Below are 20977 nucleotides of genomic sequence, written 5' to 3'. Positions count from 1 at the left end.
GTCTGCGCGCTGTAACTAATCGCGAATTGGCCGTGTGCGCGTGGTGGTGAACGAAATCCCTAATTTCGATCTGATCATTGGGGTTTATTAGTCATAAATCGGCATTTTGCGACCCCCACACTGCCACGGTGTAGCATATTATGACGTGCCAGGGACTATGAGATGATAGGACAATAGTACGAGTCCATAATTGGCAAAAAGTAACGGCAAAGCAGTTATAAGTGACTCAGAATTGTGCGAAGTTGAGTATACAGTACACGACTTCCCTGCCTAAATGTTTCCAACCGGCGCAGATGCTCCTTTTAAAGGGGGTCCCCCACGTTTTGCAAGCGTAGAAAAAGGGAAGTCATAACCGTGGCCGAGAAGAGCCGCAGCTTCGTGTGGAGAGACAGGCCGCCGACCGGGCAGCTTCCACACAGCGTTACGCAGCCGAAGAAAAGATAATTCCACCCCCGACTCGCGAGACCTCCCTCCTCCCCCAACTCTCTCCAAACAAACGCCGCACCACGCACGGGGGGGGGGGTCAGAATTCCACCTGGGTGTTTTATTTTCAAAACGCGGCCGCACAAAAAAAGCCACCGTTTTCCCCGGCCTCTCTTGGAAATCACCGCAGCACCGAGGCCCCGGAGTTTAAGTGGAGTGCCGTGTGTGCCGTGGAAGGCGGGGAGAGACGGCACGCCTCTCACCCCCCCCCTCTCGACTCCGCAGTGCCGCTAAACTTTGAACGCAAATGTAAACATCTCTCTCTCTCCCTCCGCGTTGTTCCGCCCCACACGAGTACAGCCGGCGCGGTGGCGATATCCCCCCCAACGCCGTCCCCCTTGCCGACAGCCTGTTGAAGGCTACACGGGGGATCTTTACCTTTGTGGGGTCTCCGTTCCCCCATGGGCGGCACATTCCTGGGACGGGCCCGGCTAGCGTCCTTATCAGAATCCGAGGACGAGTTTTACGCTGGAGAAATCCGATGAGCTATGAAGCTCTTTTCCACAAATGCCCAGTCTTAGACCCCCCCCCCGCCCCCCATCATCATCCCACTCTCCGCTCCAAATTGCTGCTCCATCTCTCCGTTACGGACGCGTCTTGTCGCCAAGAATGTTTGTTTCTTTTTCCCCGACCCGCTGGAGGAATCCCCCCCCCCCCAACGCCGCCATCCTACGCGACAACGAAACTTTCAGCGGCTGTGCAAAAAAAAAAGTTAAAATAATATAGTTACAAAAAAGCGTGTTTTTAACGCCGCGCACGAAGTTGACCTAAGTGAGAATGCACACCACCGGTCCGTGACCGTGGGCCCGCACCTTGGCTAGGAAATGTTGACTACCTCGCCTGGTCTACAGGAGGTCGTGGGTTCTATCCCGAACTGGACACCTGCTCTATATTTGGAGTTTGCGTGTCTCTCTCCCTGTGGTCGCGTGGATTTTTCTCCGGTTTTTCCCTCCACATTGAGAATCAAAGTAACGCATCTCAGAGGATTTGGCTGCTGTTTATACATTTCCACACGATACGTCACTTAGTTTCGCCGTCGTTTGTGACGGCCCTTCTGAAAACGAGCCGTTTAGCTCAGTTGTGTGAAATAAAAAGTGGTTTTCGTTTTTTTTTTTTTTCAAAACAGGCCCCAGGAAAATCGGGGCAGCTCTGCAATACTGGGGCCGTGTGGCCCCGTTTAGAGTTTTTTTTTTACTTTTTTTTATAAAGTATTTCTGAGGTTCACTTGGCGAATTTTTAAATGTTCAGGAGTTGGATAAGACGCAGGTTGAGCGATTGAGATCCAGGGCGGAGGGAGTGAGTCCAGGGATCCAGGGATCTGCATCGTGGTCTTCACGCCTCCTGGTGGAACGGCAGGTAGGGGGTGTGGGAGCAGGGGAGGGGAGGGGGTTAGCAGGAGGGGGGTGAGGTGCGAGTGAATGAGCGAGCGTGCGAGCGAGGGAGTGAGCGGGTGAGCGAGCGAGGGAGTGAGCGGGGTGAGGAGTGAGTGAGTGAGGAGTGAGTGAGTGAACAAACGAGCGAGCTAGTGAGAGAGCATGTTAGTGAGCAAGCGAGTGAGAAGTGAGTGAGTGAACGTGCGAGCGGGGGAGCGAGCGGGGGAGTGAGGAGTGAGTGAATGAACATATGAGCAATCGAGCCAGTGAGTGAGCGAGCAGGTGAACGAGTGAGCAAGTGAGCAAGTATGTTAGCGAGCAAGTGAGCGAGCGAGGAGTGAATTGGCGAGCGAGTGAGCAAGTGAGCGAGCATGTGAGCGAGCGAGGAGTGAGTGAGTGAGTGAACGTGCGAGCGAGCGGGCGAGTGAGCGAGCATGTTAGCGAGCGAGGAGTGAGTGAGTGAGTGAACGTGCGAGCGAGCGGGCGAGTGAGCGAGCATGTGAGCGAGCAAGTGAGCGAGCGAGGAGTGAATTGGCGAGCGAGTGAGCAAGTGAGCGAGCATGTTAGCGAGCGAGGAGTGAGTGAACGTGCGAGCGAGCGGGCGAGTGAGCGAGCATGTGAGCGAGCGAGCGAGCGAGCGGTGCTCCTCACCGGGCTGGCGATGGCGGCGCTGGCGGCGGCGCTGAGTGCCGCGAGGCTGCGCCGGATCTCGCTCTGCTCCCCGCGGAGCGACACGAGCGAGCGCTTGCCCACGCGGCGCACGGCGGCCCCCCGCCCCGCCGCTCCCCCCGCTGCCCGCGCCGCCCCCCACAGGTCCCCGTCGTGCTAGAGTGGGGGGCAGAGTGGGGGGGGGGGGAGAGTGGGGGGTAGAGTGGGGGGTAGAGTGGGGGGGAGAGTGGGGGGCAGAGTGGGGGGGGAGAGTGGGGGGCAGAGTGGGGGGTAGAGTGGGGGGGAGAGTGGGGGGCAGAGTGGGGGGCAGAGTGGGGGGGCAGAGTGGGGGGGCAGAGTGGGGGGGAGAGTGGGAGGGGGAGAATGGGGGGCAGAGTGGGGGGTAGAGTGGGGGGCAGAGTGGGGGGGGGGGGTAGAGTGGGGGGGGGTGGCACGGCGGCGGAAGGTAAGGACGCTGTCGGCAGAGCCAGACTCGCATTGGCGGAAAAAAAAAAAATGTATCGGGGGGGAAGAGGGGGGGATGGGACCAGGGCTGGACGTCTGTGGTAATTACGATTCGGTGGCGGTGAAAACGTCGGATGCGGTCCCGGTTTGCCGTGAGGCTATGCAACGTGCGGACACACACGGCACGCGGTGACCCCCGTGGTGACCCCCGTGGTGACCCCCGTGGTGACCCCCATGGTGACCCCCATGGTGACCCCCGCGGTGACCTCCACGGTGACCCCCACGGTGACCCCCGTGGTGACCCCACGGTGACCCCCGTGGTGACCCCCACGGTGACCCCCGCAGTGACCCCCACGGTGACCCCGTGGTGAACCCCGTGGTGACCTCCGCGGAAGTCGCCTGGGTAGCAAGGTGGGGGCGGCTCACCTGCGTGTGCAAGATGCTCGCGTGCCAGTGAAGGAAGTCCGCCTCATTGTCAAAGCACAGATACCTGGGCAGGACAACAACAACAACAGCAACGACCACCGCCATCGTCAACAACAACAACAGCCATCATTCGCCACTGAGTCTGCGGTGATGTCAGCACGGCACTCGTGCCAGGCTGGGTGCAAGCACTCACTCTCACACCCACTCACTCACTCAGCCACTAACTCATTCACTCACCCACTCACTCTCACACTGACACATTCAAGCACTCACTCTCACACCCACTCACTCAGTCAGCCACTCACTCACTCACCCACTCACTCTCACACTGACACATTCAAGCACTCACTCTCACACCCACTCACTCAGTCAGCCACTCACTCGCACACCCACTCACTCACTCTCACACTGACACACTCACTCACTCAGCCACCCACTAACTCACTCACCCACTAACTCACTCACCCACTCACTCTCACACTGACACATTCAAGGACTCACTCTCACACCCACTCACTCAGTCACCCACTAACTCACTCAGTCACTCACTCACTCTCACACCCACTCACTTAGCCACCCACTAACTCACACCAGCTCAGCGAGTGTGGCGAGTGTGGTGAGTGTGGCGAGTGTGGCGAGTGTGGCGAGTGTGGCGAGTGTGGCGAGTGTGGCGAGTGTGGTGAGTGTGGTGAGTGTGGCGAGTGTGGTGAGTGTGGTGAGAAGTGCGGGGTCACTCACCACTGCTGGCGCCCATGGAACACGGTCACACCAAACCTGCCAGACACATGCAGAGGTCACTCACCCGCTCACCGAGGAACTAATTCGCCCACCAATTCGTGGGCGGGGCTACCCGAGTAGTGGGCGGGGCTAACCGAGTAGTGGGCGGGGCTACCCGAGTAGTGGGCGGGGCTACCTGGGTAGTGTGCGGGGCTACCTGGGTAGTGGGCGGGGCTACCCCAGTAGTGGGCGGGGTTACCTGGGTAGTGGGCGGGGCTACCCCAGTAGTGGGCGGGGCTACCTGGGTAGTGGGCGGGGCTACCCCAGTAGTGGGCGGGGCTACCCGAGTAGTGGACGGGGGCTGCTTGAGATGTAAGGGGGGTGAGGGGGAGGGGTAAGGGGGGGTGAGGGGGGAGGGGTAAGGGGGGTGAGGGGGAGGGGTAAGGGGGGTGAGGGGGAGGGGTAAGGGGGGTGAGGGGGAGGGGTAAGGGGGGTGAGGGGGAGGGGTAAGGGGGGTGAGGGGGGAGGGGCTCACTCAGTGGGGGGTCTCAGCTTCTTGCGAACTCCGCGGTAGACGGTGAGAGAAGACACAGCCCACTCCCTGTCAGCCCGGCTTGCCTGCAACAACCACAACCACTATACCAACAACCACAACAACCACAACAACAACAACCACAACAACAACCACAACAACCACAACCACAACAACCACTACCACTACCACTATACCAACAACCACTATACCAACAACCACAACAACCACAACAACAACAACCACAACAACAACCACAACAACCACAACAACCACAACAACCACTACCACTATACCAACAACCACAATCAACAACCACAACTCATAGTGAGTGTACCCACCTGTGGTGGTGAGCGTGGTGGTGAGCGTCGTGGTGAGCGTGGTGGTGAGCGTGGTGGTGAGCGTCGTGGTGAGCGTGGTGGTGAGCGTGGTGGTGAGCGTGGCGGTGAGCGTGACGGTGAGCATCGTGGTGAGCGTGGCGGTGAGCGTGGCGGTGAGCGTGTTGGTGAGCGTGTTGGTGAGCGTGGTGGTGAGCGTGTTGGTGAGCGTGTTGGTGAGCGTGTTGGTGAGCGTGTTGGTGAGCGTGTTGGTGAGCGTGGTGGTGAGCGTCGTGGTGAGCGTGGTGGTGAGCGTGGTGGTGAGCGTCGTGGTGAGCGTGGTGGTGAGCGTGTTGGTGAGCGTGTTGGTGAGCGTGTTGGTGAGCGTGGTGGTGAGCGTGGTGGTGAGCGTGGTGGTGAGCGTCGTGGTGAGCGTGGTGGTGAGCGTGTTGGTGAGCGTGTTGGTGAGCGTGTTGGTGAGCGTGGTGGTGAGCGTGGTGGTGAGCGTGACGGTGAGCATCGTGGTGAGCGTGGCGGTGAGCGTGGCGGTGAGCGTGTTGGTGAGCGTGGTGGTGAGCGTGTTGGTGAGCGTGGCGGTGAGCGTGTTGGTGAGCGTGGTGGTGAGCGTGTTGGTGAGCGTGTTGGTGAGCGTGTTGGTGAGCGTGTTGGTGAGCGTGTTGGTGAGCGTGGTGGTGAGCGTGGTGGTGAGCGTGTTGGTGAGCGTGGTGTTGGTGAGCGTGGTGGTGAGCGTGTTGGTGAGCGTGTTGGTGAGCGTGGTGTTGGTGAGCGTGTTGGTGAGCGTGGTGTTGGTGAGCGTGGTGTTGGTGAGCGTGTTGGTGAGCGTATTGGTGAGCGTGGTGTTGGTGAGCGTGTTGGTGAGCGTGTTGGTGAGCGTGGTGTTGGTGAGCGTGGTGTTGGTGAGCGTGTTGGTGAGCGTGTTGGTGAGCGTGTTGGTGAGCGTGGTGTTGGTGAGCGTGTTGGTGAGCGTATTGGTGAGCGTGGTGTTGGTGAGCGTGGTGTTGGTGAGCGTGTTGGTGAGCGTGGTGTTGGTGAGCGTGTTGGTGAGCGTGTTGGTGAGCGTGTTGGTGAACGTATTGGTGAGCGTATTGGTGAGCGTGGTGGTGGTGAGCGTGTTGGTGAGCGTATTGGTGAGCGTGGTGGTGGTGAGCGTGTTGGTGAGCGTGTTGGTGAGCGTGGTGGTGGTGAGCGTGTTGGTGAGCGTGTTGGTGAGCGTGGTGTTGGTGAGCGTGTTGGTGAGCGTGTTGGTGAGTGTGTTGGTGAGCGTGGTGGTGGTGAGCGTGTTGGTGAGCGTGTTGGTGAGTGTGTTGGTGAGCGTGTTGGTGAGCGTGTTGGTGAGCGTGGTGTTGGTGAGCGTGTTGGTGAGCGTGTTGGTGAGTGTGTTGGTGAGCGTGTTGGTGAGCGTGTTGGTGAGCGTGTTGGTGAGCGTGGTGGTGGTGAGCGTGGTGGTGGTGAGCGTGTTGGTGAGCGTGGTGGTGGTGAGCGTGGTGGTGAGCGTCTTGGTGAGCGTGGTGGTGGTGAGCGTGGTGGTGAGCGTGTTGGTGAGCGTGGTGGTGGTGAGCGTGGTGGTGAGCGTGTTGGTGAGCGTGGTGGTGGTGAGCGTGGTGGTGGTGAGCGTGGTGGTGGTGAGCGTGGTGGTGGTGAGCGTGGTGGTGAGCGTGTTGGTGAGCGTGGTGGTGGTGAGCGTGGTGGTGAGCGTGTTGGTGAGTGTGGTGGTGGTGAGCGTGGTGGTGAGCGTGTTGGTGAGCGTGGTGGTGGTGAGCGTGGTGTTGGTGAGCGTGGTGTTGGTGAGCGTGTTGGTGAGCGTATTGGTGAGCGTGGTGTTGGTGAGCGTGGTGTTGGTGAGCGTGTTGGTGAGCGTGGTGGTGGTGAGCGTGTTGGTGAGCGTATTGGTGAGCGTGTTGGTGAGTGTGTTGGTGAGCGTGTTGGTGAGCGTGTTGGTGAGCGTGGTGGTGGTGAGCGTGTTGGTGAGCGTGTTGGTGAGCGTGTTGGTGAGTGTGTTGGTGAGCGTGTTGGTGAGCGTGTTGGTGAGCGTGGTGGTGGTGAGCGTGTTGGTGAGCGTGTTGGTGAGCGTGGTGGTGGTGAGCGTGTTGGTGAGCGTGTTGGTGAGCGTGTTGGTGAGTGTGTTGGTGAGCGTGTTGGTGAGCGTGTTGGTGAGCGTGGTGGTGGTGAGCGTGTTGGTGAGCGTGTTGGTGAGTGTGTTGGTGAGCGTGTTGGTGAGCGTGTTGGTGAGCGTGTTGGTGAGCGTGGTGGTGGTGAGCGTGGTGGTGGTGAGCGTGGTGGTGGTGAGCGTGGGTGGTGAGCGTGTTGGTGAGCGTGGTGGGTGGTGAGCGTGGTGGTGAGCGTGTTGGTGAGCGTGGTGGTGGTGAGCGTGGTGTTGGTGAGCGTGGTGGTGAGCGTACCCGTGCGTCACGATACACGGTGGCGACGCCGGCGCTGACCACCAGCAGCTTCTCGTGGAAGCGCGACACAGGCAGCAGCTCCCCGAGGCGCGTGGCCTCCTCACGCAGACGCACCAGCCCCTCCCAGCGCAGCGCCGCACCGCACCGCTCTGCACCACCACCACCACCACCACCACACGCACCACAACCACGTTCACGCAGGCGCACCGAGGGAGTGCGTGGACGGGTGAGCGGATGGGCGAGCGGGTGGGCGGGCGGGTGGGTGAGCGTGCGGGTGGGCGAGTGGGTGAGTGAGGGAGGGAGTGGGAGAGTGGGCGAGTGAGTGGGCGAGTGAGTGGGCGAGTGAGTGGACGGGTGGGTGAGTGAGTGGGTGGCTAAAAGGATGAGTGAGAGGGCCGGTGAGTGGATGGGCGAGCGGGTGGGTGAGCGGGTGAGTGAGGGGGTGGATGAATGGGTGAGTAAGTGGGCGGGTGAGCGGGCGGGTGAGCGGGGTGAGTGAGTGAGCGGGTGAGCGGGTGAGTGGGTGAGTGGGTGAGTGAGTGAGTGGGTGAGTGAGCGGGTGAGTGAGTGGGTGAGTGGGTGAGTGAGTGGGCGGGTGAGTGAGTGAGTGGGCGGGCGAGTGAGTGGGTGAGTGAGTGAGTGAGTGGGTGAGCGAGTGAGTGGGTGAGTGAGTGAGCGGGTGAGTGGGTGAGTGGGTGAGCGGGTGAGTGGGTGAGTGAATGGGTGAGTGAGTGGGTGAGTGAGTGGGTGAGTGAGTGGGTGAGTGAGCGGGTGAGTGAGTGGGTGAGTGGGTGAGCGGGCGAGTCGGTGAGTGAGTGGGTGAGTGAGTGGGTGAGTGAGTGAATGAGTGGGTGAGTGGGTGAGTGAGTGAGTGGGTGAGTGAGTGGGTGAGTGAGTGAGTGGGTGAGTGAGTGAGTGAGTGGGTGAGTGGGTGAGTGAGTGAGTGAGTGAATGAGTGGGTGAGTGGGTGAGTGAGTGGGTGAGTGAGTGGGTGAGTGAGTGAGTGGGTGAGTGAGTGAGTGAGTGGGTGAGTGGGTGAGTGAGTGAGTGAGTGGGTGGGTGAGTGAGTGGGTGAGTGAGTGGGTGAGTGAGTGAGTGAATGAGTAGGTGAGTGGGTGAGTGAGTGAGTGGGTGAGTGGGTGAGTGAGTGAGTGGGTGAGTGAGTGGGTGAGTGAGTGAGTGGGTGAGCGGGTGAGTGGGTGAGTGAGTGGGTGAGTGAGTGAGTGGGTGAGTGAGTGGGTGATTGAGTGAGTGAGTGAGTGGGTGAGTGGGTGAGTGAGTGGGTGATTGAGTGAGTGAGTGAGTGGGTGAGTGGGTGAGTGAGTGAGTGAGTGGGTGAGTGGTACCCAGGTAGTGCTGCATGGCGCTGGCGGCGGGGTGAGGCCGCACGATGAGGTAGTGCGTCTGGAAGTCGGCGTGGAGGCGCCACTGCAGCACCGTGTCCAGCACGCGCTGGCGGTAGTGCAGGGCCCGCTCTGCAGGCACAGGCAAAGGGCACCCAGGTAGCTCGCAAGGGATGTTGCGGAAAGTGGCCCGCTCGCACGCGCACACACGGCATGCTGGAGGATGACAACAACAGCAGCCTTGTCTGTGTGTGTGTGTATCTGCTGAAACTGGAGTGTGCCACTAAGAGGTGGGGCCTTACCATCAGCCCCACCAAAACTAAGCACCTGCCTGGGTATTTTGTACCATCGGACACTCCACCCCCACAACTCCCAATTGGTGATGGGGCAGTTGTGGAGAGAGTGGAGAGTTTCCCATACCTGGGCAGTGTGCTTATGACCGGCTCCAGTTTATCAGCAGAGGTCTCACTCCGAATCAGTCGAGCGGCAATATATTTTCATCGGTTGCGTAACGCTGTGTGGAAGCTACCTGGTCTGTCGCTCCGCACGATGCTTCGAGTCTTTTCGGCCACGGTCGTTCCCTCCCTTCTCTACGCTTGCGAAACGTGGACCCCCCTAATGGAGCATCTTCGCCAGTTGGAAACATTTAGGCTGGCCTGCCTACGATCCATCCTGGGTTTAACCAGGCTCCAACAACAACGGAGGGCGGAGGAGCGACGCTCACAACAACGAGCGGAGCGCCGGGTGGCTAAAGCACAGCAAGTTGGTACAGTAGGGGGCACAGGTGGTGCATCAGCCAGTCATCTCGGTCATCTCAGTCAGTCGACCCGTGGCACCTGCTGGGTCTGCCCCGTGACCTCCCGCCAGCGGGCGTTCGACACTTCACGTGACCTCAAGGTGCACATGGCCTGGCACAAACGTCGTGGTGACGTCACCGCCACTTAGTGGCGAATGGCGGTTGTTGTTGTTGTTGTGTCTGTGTGTGTCTCTATGTGCGGTAGTGTAGCGGTTAGCGCACTGCGCTACGAACCTGACGACCCAGGTTCGATTATCTGAACCGGTCCTGGGCCTCCCCTAGGTCGACTCAGCCTCAAATGGGTACCCGATGCGATGTGCAGTAAACATCGCCACTGGGGAGACAAAGGCGGCCGGGCGTGGTATCGGCCACCCCCCCCCCCCCCCCCCCACCGTCTCGTGCGCACGTGCCGGCCTTCACAGGTCTCGCTCGCCAGCAGCACTTGCCCCTACATCCTGCCGGAGGCTACACGGGGGAGCTTTGTCTTTTGCGAGGCAGCGCGGGGGTCGAGCGCGGGGTCGAGCATAGGGTCGAGCGTGGGGGTCGAGCGTGGGGTCGAGCGCGGGGTCGAGCGCGGGGTCGAGCGCGGGGTCGAGAGCGGGGTCGAGCGCGGGGTCGAGCGCGGGGGTCGAGTGCAAGCGGCCCCCCCCCCCCGACTCACCGAGCTCGCCCCCCGCGATCACCTCGAAGGTGGCCCAGGGCGCCCCCCCCCCCCGTCTCCGCCCCAGGCCTCATCTCCAGCACCTCCTCGGTCAGCTCCTGCGCCGTCATCGCCGCCGACACCTTCGGAGGGAGCGGCACGACACGGCACGGCGTCACGTGGAGCGAGCTTCGCCCGGCTACACCATCCCTCATGCTAGCAGGCGAGGGCCCGACCACGGCTCCGTCCGGAGCGACCCCGGCCACCGCCGATGACGGCTCGGCGAAGCCGCCGCGGCGTGGACGTTCACAGCGGCGGACAGAATGCTCCGCGACTCGCGTGGCGACGTCGATTCTCAACGCGACCGCGGAGAGAGAGAGACACGGAAATATACAGCAGCAGCAGGTGGTGGCGTCATGGTCGGGATCGAAGCGACGACCTCTTGCGTACCAGGCGAGGGAGTTTACATCTCCTAGCTCTCCATGTGTGTGTGAGTGCGGTGTGCTGTGTGTGAGTGTGTGAGTGTGTGAGTGTGTGAGTGTGTGAGTGTGGTGCACTGTGTGTGCTGTGTGTGCTGTGTGTGCTGTGTGTGTGAGTGTGTGAGTGTGTGAGTGTGTGAGTGTGTGAGTGTGTGAGTGTGTGAGTGTGGTGCACTGTGTGTGCTGTGTGTGCTGTGTGTGTGAGTGTGTGAGTGTGTGAGTGTGTGAGTGTGTGAGTGTGTGAGTGTGTGAGTGTGGTGCACTGTGTGTGCTGTGTGTGCTGTGTGTGTGAGTGTGTGAGTGTGTGAGTGTGTGAGTGTGTGAGTGTGTGAGTGTGTGAGTGTGGTGCACTGTGTGTGCTGTGTGTGCTGTGTGTGCTGTGTGTGCTGTGTGAGTGTGCGTGTCAGTGCTGTGCTGTGCTGTGTGTGAGTGTGTCAGTGTGTGAGTGTCTGTGTGCTGTGTGTGTGCTGTGTGTGTGTGAGTGTGTGAGTGCTCTGTGTGTGTGTGCTGTGTGTGTTGTGTGTGTGTGAGTGTGTGAGTGCTCTGTGTGTGTGTGTTGTGTGTGTTGTGTGTGCTGTGTGTGCTGTGTGTGTGCTGTGTGTGTTGTGTGTCAGTCACCTGGAGGCTCAGGCAGCTGTCGCTGTCTTTGTGCAGCAGGTAAACCTCGATAATCATGTCCCCAGCTCGCTCCTGTAAACACACCGTCATCAGCATCATCATCAGCAGCAGCATCATCACCATTAGCATCATCAGCAGCACCATCATCATCATCAGCATCATCAGTATACTAATCATGATCATCACCATTGGCATCATCATCAGCAGCATCAGAATCATCAGCAGCAGCAGGAACAGCAGCAGCAGAATAATCATCATCCCATCATCATCATCATCAGCATTATCAGCAGTAGCATCAGCAGTAGCATCAGCAGTAGCATCAGCAGCAGAATCATCATCATCATACTTATCATTATCATTATCAGCAGTAGCATCAGCAGTAGCATCATCAGCAGCAGCAGGATCATCATCATCATCATCAAACTTATCATCATCAGCAGCAGGATAATCATCATCAGCAGCAGGATCATCATCATCATCATCATACTTATCATCATCAGCAGCAGAATAATCATCATCAGCAGCAGGATCATCATCATCATCAGCGATGGTCCAGGGTGTGTCTCCCACACGAGCCGTCCGACACCCGCTGGCGAAGCGACGCTGACCCCAGGGGCCACGAGGTGAGAGGAGGTGGGGAGGTGAGGGGGAGGTGAGGAGGAGGTGAGGAGGAGGAGGTGAGGAGGAGGTGAGGAGGAGGAGGAGGTGAGGAGGAGGAGGTGAGGAGGAGGAGGTGAGGAGGAGGAGGTGAGAGGCGCTACCTTGCTGAGGCAACTGGAGCTCGTCATCTGCACGATGAGGTCGGTCTCCTGCTGCCGCGCCCGGAGCTGCTCCTCGCTCACCTGCACCCCCACAAAGGCAAAGGTCCCCCGAGTAGCCTTCGCCGGCCGTTGGGAGCAAGTGCCGTTGGGAGCAAGTGCCGTTGGGAGCAAGTGCCACTGGCTTGGAGCGGCATCCAGGCGCGAGGGGGGTGAGCGTGGGGGTGAGCGTGGGGGTGAGCGTGGGGGGTGAGCGTGTGGGTGAGCGTGGGGGTGAGCGTGGGGGTGAGCGTGGGGGTGAGTGTGGGGGTGAGTGTGGGGGTGAGCGTGGGGGTGAGCGTGGGGGTGAGCGTGGGGGGTGAGCGTGTGGGTGAGCGTGGGGGTGAGGCACCCACGTGGAAGAGGGAGGGGTAGTGGGCGACGAGGTGCTCCAGCACGAGCCCCTCGGCGCCGCTCTTCCCCTCCGTGTGGAAGAGCGACGGAGTGAACACGATGGCCAGGTTGTGTGACGTCATGTGGTTCAGGGCGGCGTACGACTGCACGCTGCACACGCACGCACAGGCACGCACACAGGCACACACACACACACACAGGCACACACACAGGCACACACACACACAGGTACACACGCACACGCAGACACATGCACACACACACAGACACACACGCACACACGCGCAGACACACACGCACACACACACAGGTACACACACACACAGGCACGCACACACACAGGCACGCACACACACACACACACAGGTACACACACACACACACAGGTACACACACACACACAGGCACGCACACACACACACACACACAGGCACACACACAGGCACGCACACACACAGGCACGCACACACACAGGCACACACGCACACGCAGACACATGCACACACACACAGACACACACGCACACGCAGACACATGCACACACACAGACACACACGCATGCACAGACACACACGCAGACACACGCACAGACACACACCCACACGCACAAATTATTCAAAGATCTGGACACATTCCCATCAGTGAGCTGCTATCCGGCGGGCAAGGCTGCATGAGCCGAGTCACATCGCCCACATGCTCAGCCACCGCACGAGCGAGCGGGTGAGTCAATGGGCGACTGAGTGGGTGCGTGTGTGTGTGTGTGTGAGACACAGTGTGGGGAGCGGTAGTGTAGCGGTTTGCGCGCTGCGCTATGAACCCGGCGACACGAGTTCGATTCCCGCTCACGGCCAACACCAGTGACGATTATCTGAAGCGGTCCCGGGCCTCCCCTAGGTCGACTCAGCCTCAAATGAGTACCTGGTGCGGTGTGTAAACATTGCCACTAGGGAGACAAAGGCGGTCGGGCGTGGTGCTGGCCACCCACCCCCTCGTGTGCCGTTCCGGCCTTCATAGGTGCTCGCTAACAGCACTTGCCCCTACAGTCTGTTAAGGCTATACAGGGGATCTTTGTCTTTGTCTTTGAGAGACACAGTCCCATCATCAGTGAGCTGCTCCGGCGGGCAAGGCTGCGTTGGCATGCCCAGCCACAGCATGACCAAGCAGCTCCTGTTTGCCCAGATAGAGGGGGCTATACGGGCAAGGCTGCGTTGGCATGCCCAGCCACAGCATGACCAAGCAGCTCCTGTTTGGCCAGATAGAGGGGGCTATACGGGCGAGGCTGCGTTGGCATGCCCAGCCACAGCATGACCAAGCAGCTCCTGTTTGGCCGGATAGAGGGGGCTATACGGGCGAGGTGCGGGCTGGAGCAGAGACGGAGTGATGCGACACGTGGAGCTGAGTGGACTTGTCAACGAGCGCTGGCAAGATGGAGGAGGCTCGTGAAGGACGCTGCTGCTGCTGCTACTGGGCAGCTGGAGGCAGTCGCCCTCCCGCAACAACGGAGGGCAGAGAGGAGCGACGCTCACAACAACGAGCGGAGCGTCGGGCGGCTAAAAAGCAGTCAAAGTGGACACAGCTGAGCTTTCTTATCCCGGAGTTTGTTGAAGGATCTTCAGCTAATCGAGTCTCTCACCTTTCTGAAGAGATGCCGCGACTCTAAGGCGCTCTTCCCCCTCCAACCCAGCAGCTTAAATATACGCTGCCAAGCCTGGTGGTGTTTCATTCAGATGCTGTCTTTCCGACAGACCTGTTCTTCACCTGAGGACGGCTGCTTGCGTTGTAGCCGAAACGTCGTGAGAATGATTTTATTATGTTTTATTTTTATTATTTTATTATTTCCCTTCTACGTGACTTTACCGAAAGAACCAAGAAGATGAATCCCTGCAGTCACGAGAAAGCTTTAAATCGAAAAATTCCTCCTCACCAGTGCAGGTGAGCGATGATCTCGGTGAGTGTGGCTCGATTGACGGGCGGGAGAGCCCCGATGAGCTCGCGGTACCCGTCCAGCATCGCCTCCTCGCACGACTCACCTAGCCACACGCGGGCAAAGGTAAAGGTCCCCCGTGTAGCCCACACACGCCGAATGGCAGCAGTTGCTGCTGTTGTTATTGCCGCTGTTGTACGGTTGAGCGTTCATCACTCGCTCACCCCACTCGCTCACTAATTTCACTCGCACCCACCCACCAACCCAGTCACCCACCCACCCGCCCGCTCGCTCACCTACCCACTCGTCCACCCAACCACCCGCTCACCTACCCATTCACTCGCTCGCTCACTCATTCATTCGCCCACTCGCTGGCTCACTCATTAATTTGCCCACTCGCTCACCAACCCACTCGCCCACGCACCCATCCGACCACTCGCTCACCTACCCACTCGCCCACCCCACCCACCCGCTCACCTACCCATTCACTCGCTCGCTCACTCATTCACCTACCCACTCGCCCACCCACCCACCTGCCCACTCGCTCACCCACCCACCCGCCCACCCACCCACTCGCCCACTCGCACACCTACCCACTTGTCCACCCACCCGCTCACCTACCCATTCACTCGCTCACTCACTCATTCATTCGCCCGTCTGCCCCAGCCCGCATCCCAGACTCGCGTGGGGGACTGACTTGGGGCGACTCACGTGGTGGTGGGGGGTGGTGGTGGTGTTGGGGGGGGGACGAGTCACGTGGTGTGGGGTGGTGGTGGGGGGGGGGACGAGTCACGTGGTGGTGGTGGTGGTGGGTGGGTTAGCGACTCACGAGCGTTGTCCGCCCACCGCTGGCGCAGCTGCGTCGTGAAGAGGCTGGGCTCCACCTCGCGCAGGAAGCGGCGCAGCGCCGTGGGTGACGTCGTCCACGTGGAAGGCGCCGTCCGACAGGCGCACCGAGCGCGCGTCGCCCCGCAGCGCGCTCAGCAGCGCCGCGATGCGCGAGTTCACCCCCGTCTTGCGGTAGACGCCCTCGCACGCCAGCCCTGGGGAAAGCCGTCGGCAGCACCGACGTCACTTGTGCATCGTCGTTGTCATCATCGTCATCGAAGACATCGTCATCATCGTCGTCATCGTCATCATCGTCGTCATCGTCATCATCGTCGTCATCGAAGTCATCGTCATCGTCATCATCATTGTCATCGTCGTCATCGTCATCATCGTCGTCATCGAAGTCATCGTCATCGTCATCATCATTGTCATCGTCGTCATCGTCGTCATCGTCGTCATCGAAGTCATCGTCATCGTCATCATTATTGTCATCGTCGTCATCGTCATCATCGTCGTCATCGAAGTCATCGTCATCGTCATCATCATTGTCATCGTCGTCATCGTCATCATCGTCGTCATCGTCGTCATCATCAGCATCGTCATCATTGTTGTCATCGTCATAATCAGCAACACCGCCACCATCACTTCAGTATCGTCATCATCGTCAGCATCGGCATCATCAGTACCACCATCACCACTGTCATTGCGGCAAAATTGTCATCAGCATCAGCATCATCATCGTCACCGTCACTTCGGCATGGTTGTCATCATCATCATCAGCATCATCAGCACCACCACCACTTTAGCATCGTCATCAGAAGCAACAGCAGCAGCAGTATCATTGCCACATCACCCTCAGCAGTACCATCACCGCTGATGATGCTGCTGATGCCAACGCCGCCGTACCGTACTGCGTGACGTAGGCCAGGCACTTGCTGACGATCACGGGGACGTCGCCGTCCGTGAGCTGCACCAGCGACAGCTCCCCGCTGCGGCCCTCCGAGGCCTTCCGCAGCGCGGCCAGCCAGCCGGCCGAGCAGAGCCGCCCCGACGCACGCACGCACAGCATCCTGCGGGGCGCGGCAAACCAAAGCAGAGTTCCCGCGCCTCCTCCGTCCACGGCGTTGGCCCTGACGTGGCCTGCATAGGCCCTAACGCGGCCTGCGTAGGCCCTAACGCGGCCTGCGTAGGCCCGTGTAGGGCCTAACGCTGCCGGCAGGCGGCACCGACGAAGGCCGGCGTGCCGTTCGCGCTCGGGTCGACCGAGCGGAGAGTTCCCACGACCGTTCCCGGACGCGAGCGGAAACGGAACTCGGGTGTACGACACAAGACGGAGATTCCGCCCTGCATGGCCTGAACACAGACTGGTCGGGGCAGGTGCCGTTAATCAACCACAGTGCCTGCGAAGGCCGGCACGGGGGGGGGGGGGGCAGCACCACACCCCGGCCGCCTTTGCCTCCCCAGTGGCGATGTTTGCAGATCGCATCGGCCACTCAACGTCGTTCCACATCCGGCTAACAGACGCAGACGCACGCAGAGACAGAGATCCCCCATGTAGCCTGAACGGACCGTCGGGGCAAGTGCTGTTAGCGAGAGGATGGGAGTGTGTGGCCAGCACCACGCCCCGCACTAAACACACACCACACAAAGACTAAGTGGCTACACCGCCGCTCCCCACTATGTACACACGGCATCGTGCACACACCACCACCGCCGCCCACCACCGCCGCCACCCATTACCTGCGTCTCTCTCCCAGCACCAGCACCTCCCTCCTGTCCCCCTCTTCACTGGGAGTCATCACACCTGTGGGGGGGAGGGGAGGGGCGTGGGGGACGAGGGGAGGGGGCGGGGGGGTCAGTAGGGATGACGTCACCTACATTGTACACCTGTGCACTGCACGCGCCTTGCAAGCTGCGCGCTTAGCTGCTTGACTCGTTCTTAATCCACGTTAAGCTCCAATAGCCCACATTAGGCCACGTTGGGGTACGTGAGACCACTGTAGGACACATTGTATCAGGTTAGGCCACGTTAGGCTCCGTTAGGCCACGTTAGGCCTTGCTAGCCTATGCGAGGCTAAGTTAGGCTCCATGCTGTTTTTTCCTGGATTTTTCTGTTTGCGCATCGGCACTTTAAGATGTTTTCTTGTTCATGTTTTTGTTTTTTGTTTGTTGCGGTTGCACCCGATTCAAGAGCCAAATGGCTCCTCACAGGGCTACACCTAATAAATGAAACTGAAACTGAATTAGAGGCTACGTTAGTTCGGGCTGACGTTAGCAGCGGGGGGCTGGGGGCTGAGTCACGCTCGGAGATCAATCTCTCGGCCGGGCTTGGGAGTAGGGGGTTATCGACGTAAGGCCCGTCAGCGTGGCCGCCCCCTGCAGTGTTCACGTTCTTATCGCGAGATGGATGTAGCCAAAGGCATTCCGGGAACATGTGTTCCGGCTCACAGTATCCACTGGTCGCGGTTATTTTTCTCGGATTTTCTGTTTGCATATAGTCACTTTAAGATGTTTTCTTGTTCATGTTTTTGTTTTTGTTTCTTGCGGTTGCACCCGATTCAAGAGCCGAATGGCTCACGGGGCTTTACCTAATAAATTAACTTTGAAATTAACTTAGATTTTCTCACTGTTGTAATGAAGACCGGGCGTAGCATTGAGGTGCTTGATAAAGGGCTGTAGCCGTAGGTTTGGCTGTCGGCTCTAGGGCCGGCTGTAGCCGTAGGGGCCGGCTGTCAGCCGTGGCGCCGGCTGTAGGGATCGCTGTGGCGGTCGAGCGAGTCGCTGCGCCGCCAGCGGCCGGATCTTACTGAGCTCGCGGAGTTTGTTGAGGCTGACGCTGTCGAGGCGGCGGGCGCCGCCGCTCTCCTCCTGCCCCTCGGCTCGCTCGCTCGTCCCTCCTCCCGCCGGTGCGACCTCCTCGCTGGCGCTGCGACTTCGCGACGCCGCCGCCGCCGTCGGCTCTGGCTCTTGCCGCTCCGTCTCCACGCCCGACGTCCGCGCCGCTCGCTCCTCCGCCTCCTCCCGCTCGGCGGCGCCGTTCGGCAGAGCGCCGTCCGGCACGGCGGCGGCGGCGTCGTCGGAATCGTCGGGGAGGAAGAAGAGGGAGCAGCGCACGAGAGCGAACCAGCCGCGGCGCCAGCGCTGGCTGCAGTAGCCGTCGCGGAACTCCAGCCGGCCCAGCCGCTCCCACGGCAACGCCAGCAGCGGGTCGGGCGGGGGGGGGCTCGCAGCACTGGGCGCACACGCGGAGAGAGACACACGCACGGACCACGCACGCGCACACACACACACGCACAGACACACACACACACACGCACAGACACACACACACGCACATGAAGATCACTCCCCCGCCGTGTTAGTTTATGGGTCTCTGTGTTAGTCTATGGATCTCTAAGTGAGTCTACTGGTCTCTGTGTTAGTCTATGGATCTCTAAGCGAGTATACTGGTCTCTGTGCTAGTCTATGGATCTCTAAGCGAGTCTACTGGTCTCTGTGTTAGTCTATGGATCTCTAAGCGAGTATACTGGTCTCTGTGCTAGCCTATGAATCTGTGTGCGAGTCCGTGGGTCTTGGTGTGGGCCTGTGGCCAGCACGATGCACGCCCGGTCGCCTTTGTCTCCCTAGTGCTGACGTTTACACACTGCTCTCGGTGCTCATTTAAGGCTGAGTCGACCTAGGTGTATACCACTGTTTGAGTGTGCGTGCCTGTGCATGTTTGCATTGAGGGTGTAGATGTGTCTCTATACACGTCTGTGTGTCCAAATGTGTGTCTGTCCATGTGTCTGTCTCTGTAAATGTGTGTCTGTCTGTATGTGCATACGTGCATATCTGTCTGTCTGTGTGTGTCTGTGTCCATGTGCCTGTTCATCTCCGTGGCCTCGAAGTGCACTTAGCCTGGTACAAGCGCCGTGGTGATGTCACCGCTACTTGGCGGCGAATGGCGGCGGTTGTTGTTGTGTTTATCCACTCGTCCGCGTGTCTAAGCGTCCCGCAAACCTATAACACCTGGCTGCGCCCCCGTGACCCCCCTCCTCCCCCTCCCCCCAGCAACGAGAGCCTACCGCATTCCACGTGACGGCCTCGACGCGCACCTAGCCTGGCACGTGCCGTGTCCCGCGCGCCGTGTGCGGCCTCACCCGTGCCAGCTGCGTGAGCCAGTCGCGGCACGCCTCCTCCGACTCCGCGCCGAACAGGTAGAGGCGCTCGCCATCGCCCCGCTCGCCCTCGGTGGCCACGCACAGCTCAAAGGTGTTCTCAAACCTGCCACAAACACAAAGGGGTCACCACCCCCGCCATGCACAGCTCAAAGGTGTTCTCAAACCTGCCACAAACACAAAGGGGTCACCCTCCGCCACGCGCCGCCGCGTAGCCTCAACGGACTGCCGGTGAAAAGTGACGGTCGGCATCGAGGGAGCGTGGGGTGGGGTGGGGGAGGTCGCGGTGGCACCGTGGGGGGCAATGCCACGGCCACCGTTGTTCCCCCCAGCGGCGATGTTGACACGCCCGGCGTGTCACGGGTGCCGTGTCAGCGTTAGTGCGGCGTCGGCATTAGGGGCCGTACAATAATGACGTCACGCGATTTTGGACGATTTTTGACCCCCCCCCCTCGTCACACGGCGTCACATATAGTCAGACCCCCCCCCCTCAAACATCACAAAGCTCTGCCTCTACCCCCCCCCCCCCAAAACAACATTTCCATTTTGAAAATAAAACATGCTTCAAATCACTTTAAACTATTGTCATTGTAGTGCGTATTTAATGTGGCGCTGCACTCTGATGTTGTAGGAGTGTTGTTAAAACAGTTAGTGTTGTTATAACAATTCTATATTTATTTAAAGTTGCGCATTTTGATGTGACGTCACATTTCTCAAACCCCCCGCCTCGTCACACATCGTCACAAATGTCTGACCTCCCCCCCCCCCCCCAGGTGCATGACGTCATTTATGGACGGCCCCATACGTATGTAGAGCATGTGCGTGTTCTCCCCATGGGATTGTTTTCCTCCCGGGTCCCCCAGTTTTTTCCCCGTCCACATTTCGAATCAACATCAGAGTTTTCGGCTGCTCTAGAATATGATCATTGTTGTTTTTACCATTTTATCTGGCAACAAAACTGACATTTTATCGTATTTTGCTACTGGCAAAGGAAGTTCCAACACTCTAGAATTGTCCACGCAAGCCACGTCGCCTGGAAAAGAGTTATAGAGCTAAGTGCTCTATAGATGGTAATGGCGAGTTTAACACGTAGTCGCAGGATTTCGCGACCAATATCATTCACAATCAAGGTTTAGTTGGCTTCGTTATAGAGGGCCCCTCAGTCCGTACCCGTGCTGCAGAGGGTTGTGCGTGCCACGGGTGCTCAGGCTGCACACCAGGCCGCAGGGCACGCGCCCGTTGGGGGTGGCGCTGCGCTCCCCGTCGTAGTAGCGCAGCTCCCCGCAGCGCAGCTCGCAACGCCGCCGGCTGAACTCTGAGACACGGGAGAGACAGAGGGTCGGCGATGGGCACCGACAGAGATGCACGGGGAGATCGATGGACACGGAGGGACACGGAGGGACACGGAGGGACACGGAGAGCCAGGGACTCGCTACGCCGGCGCTGGCGGCCGTGGCACCGGCGCTCGTACCGTCTCGCGAGCGCCGCTCCACGATGGGCTTGGTGCACGACGGCGTCTTGTACAGGTACCCCTTGAGCAGGGGTCTCGGGGGGGAGCCCCCGGGGGACAGCCCGGGGTCCCGCGGCGACCCCGGGGGCGACGTCGGGGACGTCGGGGATGTCGGCGGCGGGCAGCGCCGGCGGTGCCGAGACCGGCGCG

At 59.8% G+C, this 20977-nt stretch overlaps 2 protein-coding genes across 2 annotated transcripts; both read right to left on the bottom strand.

Moving 5' to 3' along the window:
- Positions 1–518: 518 nt before the first annotated feature.
- LOC144736288 (arf-GAP with Rho-GAP domain, ANK repeat and PH domain-containing protein 1-like) lies at positions 519–14418 on the bottom strand. The gene is made up of 12 exons (XM_078618937.1): positions 14333–14418; positions 12411–12558; positions 12019–12099; positions 11258–11329; positions 10204–10303; positions 8728–8856; positions 7382–7530; positions 4648–4730; positions 4134–4169; positions 3396–3459; positions 2508–2681; positions 519–1824 (listed from the first exon to the last, which is right to left on the bottom strand). The coding sequence occupies exons 1-12, from the start codon at positions 14416–14418 to the stop codon at positions 1816–1818; spliced, it is 1131 nt and encodes a 376-aa protein (XP_078475063.1). The 3' UTR covers positions 519–1815.
- Positions 10286–20618, bottom strand: LOC144736334 (arf-GAP with Rho-GAP domain, ANK repeat and PH domain-containing protein 1-like). Its single transcript, XM_078618996.1, has 11 exons — positions 20488–20618; positions 19300–19423; positions 17968–18392; positions 16901–16964; positions 16067–16230; positions 15162–15375; positions 14333–14438; positions 12411–12558; positions 12019–12099; positions 11258–11329; positions 10286–10303 (listed from the first exon to the last, which is right to left on the bottom strand). Exons 2-7 carry the CDS (start codon positions 19371–19373, stop codon positions 14435–14437), a joined length of 945 nt encoding a protein of 314 aa, XP_078475122.1. The 5' UTR covers positions 19374–19423; positions 20488–20618; the 3' UTR covers positions 10286–10303; positions 11258–11329; positions 12019–12099; positions 12411–12558; positions 14333–14434.
- Positions 20619–20977: the final 359 nt, after the last annotated feature.

The sequence above is a fragment of the Lampetra planeri genome, chromosome 60 (genome assembly GCF_965212315.1).
Source record: "Lampetra planeri chromosome 60, kcLamPlan1.2.h2, whole genome shotgun sequence".
In the NCBI taxonomy this organism is placed as follows: Eukaryota; Metazoa; Chordata; class Hyperoartia; order Petromyzontiformes; family Petromyzontidae; genus Lampetra; species Lampetra planeri.
The sequence above is the reverse complement of the archived record's forward strand: the minus strand, read 5'-3'. Positions and strand labels throughout refer to the sequence as shown.

Excerpts from the sequence above, each read along its gene's own strand:
- LOC144736288 (XM_078618937.1), bottom strand. The coding sequence starts at position 14,418 with ATGCTGGACGGGTACCGCGAGCTCATCGGGGCTCTCCCGCCCGTCAAT. Across the intron at positions 12,100-12,410 it reads ACTACCCCTCCCTCTTCCAC|GTGAGCGAGGAGCAGCTCCG; the intron begins GTGGGTGCCTCA and ends GTGGGGGTGCAG. Across the intron at positions 7,531-8,727 it reads CGCCATGCAGCACTACCTGG|AGCGGTGCGGTGCGGCGCTG; the intron begins GTACCACTCACC and ends GTGGTGGTGCAG.
- LOC144736334 (XM_078618996.1), bottom strand. The coding sequence starts at position 19,373 with ATGGCGAGCGCCTCTACCTGTTCGGCGCGGAGTCGGAGGAGGCGTGCC. Across the intron at positions 18,393-19,299 it reads GGCTCACGCAGCTGGCACGG|TGCTGCGAGCCCCCCCCCGC; the intron begins GTGAGGCCGCAC and ends GTGTGCGCCCAG. Across the intron at positions 15,376-16,066 it reads GGCCTACGTCACGCAGTACG|GGCTGGCGTGCGAGGGCGTC; the intron begins GTACGGCGGCGT and ends GGCTTTCCCCAG.